Source organism: Labeo rohita, unplaced genomic scaffold (assembly GCF_022985175.1).
Source record: "Labeo rohita strain BAU-BD-2019 unplaced genomic scaffold, IGBB_LRoh.1.0 scaffold_1316, whole genome shotgun sequence".
NCBI lineage: Eukaryota > Metazoa > Chordata > Actinopteri > Cypriniformes > Cyprinidae > Labeo > Labeo rohita.
The window spans coordinates 8,337-14,017 of record NW_026127468.1 but is presented as its reverse complement, the minus strand read 5'-3'; the positions used below and the strand labels follow the sequence as shown (position 1 = coordinate 14,017).

The 5,681-nt window shown below is 43.8% G+C and overlaps 1 protein-coding gene across 1 annotated transcript; it reads right to left on the bottom strand.

Moving 5' to 3' along the window:
* Positions 1-2,698: 2,698 nt before the first annotated feature.
* LOC127158050 (uncharacterized) lies at positions 2,699-5,321 on the bottom strand. The gene is made up of 2 exons (XM_051101193.1): positions 3,941-5,321; positions 2,699-3,790 (listed from the first exon to the last, which is right to left on the bottom strand). The coding sequence occupies exons 1-2, from the start codon at positions 4,964-4,966 to the stop codon at positions 2,786-2,788; spliced, it is 2,031 nt and encodes a 676-aa protein (XP_050957150.1). The 5' UTR covers positions 4,967-5,321; the 3' UTR covers positions 2,699-2,785.
* Positions 5,322-5,681: the final 360 nt, after the last annotated feature.

The following is a 5,681-nucleotide window of genomic DNA, read 5'->3' as shown; positions in this document are numbered from 1 at the left end:
ATAACAATATTTTCTGTTAATGCCAGGGGTATATGAGACATGCTAAAAAGAAAAGCTCTGTTTCTGTTTTGTAAAGGTAAAGAAGCCGATTTTTGTTTCATTCAAGAAACTCATGCCTGCAAAGATGATGTGTCTTTTTGGAAAAGTCAGTGGGGCTGTGATATATGGTTTTCTTTTGGTGTTTCAAATAGAACAGCAGGTGTCGCTATTTTAAGGGATAAGTTTTCAGGACATGTAATAAGTCACAAAACAGATGATCAAGGTCGTTGGGTCATTCTTCTTGTTGAGATAAGTCAGGTTAAATTTATCATCATAAACATTTATGCCACCAACAATAAAAAAATTAATGGATTAATTTTTCAAGATATTGAAAGTTATATTAATCATTTACACTCAAAATTCCCCTCTGCTGAAGTAATTTGGGGTGGTGACTTTAACACTGTTTTTGATGGAAAACAGGATAGATGGCCCCCTAAAGTTGACAATACTGTAAATGAATTAAGCAATGTTTGTTTAAGGTTAAATGTATTTGACATTTGGAGATATAAAAATCCATCTTCTCTCACATATACTTGGAGTAATAAGGACAAGTCTCTGCAATCACGCAATGATTTTTGGCTTATTTCAGAACATGTTAAAGATAAAGTAGAATTTGTGACTATTGAACCATCTATTTTAACTGATCACAAAGGCATATCTATTAAAGTTAACTTTCAAGATAGTCAGTCAAATAAGGTTAAGAGAGGATATTGGAAATTAAATAATAGTCTATTAAAATATAATGATTTTTGTGCTCAGATCAAGGCCTTAATTAATAAATATTGGCAACAGGCATCTATGACACAGACTTATGGTAAATACTGGGAACAAACTAAATTTGAAATAAGAAAATTGGCGATATCCTATGGAAAATCTGTTACAAGAAAGAAAAAAGAAAATGAGAACAAGATAATTAGTGAAATTATTTCTATTACATGCAGAAATAACCAAAATATGTCAAGCAATGATTTATTAAAACTTGGAACATTACAAAATGATTTAGACAATATTTATGAAGAGAAAGCTAGAGGAGCATTTGTTAGGTCAAGACGAAAATGGTTGGAAGCAGGAGAAAAAAATACCAAATATTTTTTTCAGTTTAGAAAAGAGAAATTGGGAAATGACCTCTGTAAACAAATTAGTAATAAATAGTGTTATAAATGAGAACCCTAAGGATGTATCTAACTTTGTATCTCAATTCTATAGTAAATTGTATAGCTCTCTTAATCAACCAACTAATGCAGGTTTCTTTTTTAGCAACTTATCTGAGAATATAAATAAGATAACTACAGATTTCAGGAATTCATGTGATAAAGAATTAAATATTCAAGAGGTTATAGACTGCATTAACACTCTTAAAGAAAATAAATCTCCTGGGAATGATAGATTGACAGGGGAGTTTTATAAATCATTTTGTAATGATCTTGCACCCTTTTTACTTGCTGTTTTTAAAGAATCAATTGATTTTGAAGAACTTCCTGCATCACTAAAACAAGGAGTAATTACACTTATACCAAAACCTAACAAAGATAAGTTATATTTAGAAAATTGGAGACCAATTAGTTTGTTAAACAATGACACTAAAATTTATTCACATATATTTGCCAAAAGAATTAAACAATGTCTAAATATGATAATTGATGAAGAGCAATCAGGTTTTCTGAAAGGACGCTATATTGGAAATAATATTAGATTAATTCTTGATTTAATTGACTATAGACATTTGATTTTAGATGATAGTTTAATATTATTTATTGACTTTTATAAAGCGTTTGATACTATTGAACATCCTTTTATGTTCAAAGTTATAGATTTTTTTGGCTTTGGTATATTTTTTCAAAAAGCAATTCAAACTCTTTATAATGGTTGTAATAGTTCGGTCCAATTGTTTCATGGCACTTGTCCGAGATTTAATATGTGCCGTGGGATAAGGCAAGGGTGCCCGATATCGCCTCTTCTTTTTTTATTAGTTGCACAAGTGATGGCCACTCATATTAAAAAAGCTAGTTTTCATGGAATCTCAGTATTTGACAAAGAGATTAAACTCAATTAGCAGATGACACCACAATTTTTGTCAAAAACAGTGAAGAAGTGGAGAGTGTCATTAACTGTATAGATGAATTTTCGGAGGTCTCTGGATTAAAGATGAATAAGAACAAATCCGTTTTATTCTCTCTTAAAGACTGTCCTTTGAAAGACGTTAATGAGATACCGATTATAGACACTATCACATATCTTGGTATAATAGTATGTAAAGATTTGAACCAAAGAAATGCATTAAACTATAAGCCTATTGTTGAGAAGATTAAAAATAGATATAATATGTGGTTAATGAGAGACTTGTCCTTATTTGGTCGTATTTTACTGTCAAAGGCAGAAGGGATCTCGAGGTCTGTATATGTTTCAATGTCAATGGAAGTTCCAAAGGATGTTGTTAAGGATTTGGATAAGATTCTTTATGATTTCATTTGGAAAAAAAAAAACTCATTACTTACGAAAAGATATTTTAAATAATAGTAAAGAATTTGGAGGCCTTGAAGTGTTAAATTTTACAGACCTCAATGAGGTTTTTAAGATAAAATGGATAATTGAGTACGTTAAAAATAAAGATACTGTGTGGCATATTGTAACGTTGGGAGTGAGACGAGAGACAAGCGGATCCATTTGCACGCTTTTATTGAAGGATTTGGACAGAGACATGGTCAAGGCAGGCGTGGTCAGACAGGAGCAGACAGGTGTATAAGGGCTAGGCAGAGAGTAGTCGATAAACAGGCGGGGGGTCGAGACAAACCAGACGAGGAGCCAGAATAACAGAAAGACACGACACGGGATGAACACAGAGAAACGCTTCGTATGACCAGATAAACACAGTACAATACTCGGCGGTGAGTGACAGAAAGATCGGGGCTTTTATACTGTCTCTGATTGGACGGGGGTGTAGTGCAATGGCTGATGGGGAATGGAGTCCGGGGTGTAGTGCAACAGTCAGAGTGTGTAAACAGAGGGAGAGCGACATCTGGTGGTGAGCGGTCCGCAGCTCACCGACCAGATTCGTAACATAGCCCCCTCCCAAAGAGCGGCTTCCAGACGCTACAAACGAACCATATTCCAGCGGAGCGGTGGGGCGGGGGTGAGACAGGGCAAGGGCTGGAGGGCCAGGTCCGTGCAGAGGACCAGGTGACTGGGGCAGGACCGACAGAGCAGGAGCCCACCAGGGTGGAGCCGGAGGCGGTGCAGGAGGCACAGGGGCCCTCCAGGGCGCCGCCGGAGGCGGAACAGGAGGCACCGGAGCCCTCCAGGGCAGAGCAGGAGGCGCAGGAGCCCTCCAGGGCGGAGCCGGAGGCAGAGCAGGAGGCGCAGGAGCCCTCCAGGGCGGAGCCGGAGGCAGAGCAGGAGACACCGGGACCTTCCAGGACGGAACCGGAGGCAGAGCAGGAGGCGCCGAGGCCCTCCAGGGCGGAACAGGAGGCGCCGAGGCCCTCCAGGGCGGAACAGGAGGCGCCAGGGCCCACCAGGGCGGAACAGGAGGCGCCAGAGCCCACCAGGGCTGAGCAGGAACCCGCATAATAGACTGGGACCTGGGGAGAACAGTGACAGAGGAGGCAGACAGAATGAGGGAAGAAGCAGAGAGTTTGTAGGGGGGCGCCACCTCCAAGGGAGGATCCACAGCCACGGCTGACACCTCAGGAGGCATTGGCGCGGCTTCTCCAACTGACGGGAGCTCTGGAGCAGACTTGGGACCAGACGGGACCTCTGGAGCAGACTTGGGACCAGACGGGGCGTGACTTGAGTCTGGGCCGTCAGGCGGGGCGTGACTTGACTCTGGGCCGTCAGGCGGGGCGTGACTTGACTCTGGGCCGTCAGGCGGGGCGTGACTTGACTCTGGGCCGTCAGGCGGGGCGTGACTTGACTCTGAAACCGCTTCGGGAAGACCGGCCATGATGGGTGCCGACTCAGGAGCAGAAAACATGACGTGACCAGGCTGTGGCTTGACTGAGATGGCCTGAGCAGGCTGTGGCTTGGCTGACGGGGCTTTAGCCGGCTCTGACGTGGCGGCCATCTTGTGCGGTGGCTCTGGCGAGGCGGCCATCTTGTGCGGTGGCTCTGGCGTGGCGGCCATCTTGTGCGGTGGCTCTGGCGTGGCGGCCATCTTGTGCGGTGGCTCTGGCGTGGCAGCCATCTTGTGCGGTGGCTCTGGCGTGGCAGCCATCTTGTGCGGTGGCTCTGTAACCTGACTTGAGACAGGAAACACAGCTTTAACCTGACTTGACACAGGAACAACAGTTCTAACTTGACTTGCCTTAGGAAGAGCAGCTCTGACTTGACTTGACACAGGAAACACAGCTCCAGCTTGGTTTGACACAGGAACAGCAGCTGTAGCTTGACTTGACTTGGAAACTTGACTTGAATCAGGAAACGCAGCTGCAACTTCATATGGCTCAGGTATAGCAGCTGTGACATGACGGAGCTCCGTTCTCGCCGCCATTTTGCGAATGAGCCCCATGTTCGCCACCATTTCGAGAAGCCGATCCAACGCGGCCACCCCTGCTTGAGCGTGCTCCAGCAGGGCCGCCGTGTCGTGAGCAGGCCAGGCGGCCGGCGTGTTCGTGGCGTCGCGCTCCGGCGCGGCCGCCATTTTGCGAGCCGGCTCCACATTAGCCGCCATTATATGAGCGCGCTCCGACGCGCCCGCCACTCCGCGAGCGGGTTGCGCGACCGGCATCACTGGGGTATCGCGTTCCTCATTAGCGACACCCACCGTGAAAGACGAGCCCACAGTCAAATAAGTATAGTCCATACCTGGATGATGTCCGTGAAAAAAGTTGCTGGATCCTTGTATGACGGTGTATTCTGTAACGTTGGGAGTGAGACGAGAGACAAGCGGATCCATTTGCACGCTTTTATTGAAGGATTTGGACAGAGACATGGTCAAGGCAGGCGTGGTCAGACAGGAGCAGACAGGTGTATAAGGGCTAGGCAGAGAGTAGTCGATAAACAGGCGGGGGGTCGAGACAAACCAGACGAGGAGCCAGAATAACAGAAAGACACGACACGGGATGAACACAGAGAAACGCTTCGTATGACCAGATAAACACAGTACAATACTCGGCGGTGAGTGACAGAAAGATCGGGGCTTTTATACTGTCTCTGATTGGACGGGGGTGTAGTGCAATGGCTGATGGGGAATGGAGTCCGGGGTGTAGTGCAACAGTCAGAGTGTGTAAACAGAGGGAGAGCGACATCTGGTGGTGAGCGGTCCGCAGCTCACCGACCAGATTCGTAACACATATATTCCCCAATTTTATATTTAATTCTTTAGGTGGTATTAATTTTCTTTTAAAATGTAATTTTTCTATTGATAAAATCCCAATTAAATTGGCAAGTTTTCATAAGCAGGCATTGCTGGCTTGGCAGTTAATATATAAGCACAATTTCACACCACATCGATATTTTCTGTGGAATAATAGAGATATCTTGTATAAAAAAAAATCTATCTTTAATCAGTCATGGTATGACAATGGAATATTTACTGTTAGTCAGTTGCTTAATGAACATGGTTTGCTTTTGACATACACAGAATTCCTTAAAAAATTTGAAATTCCTGTGAGACCAAAAGACTATGCTGTTATTTTTGATGCAAT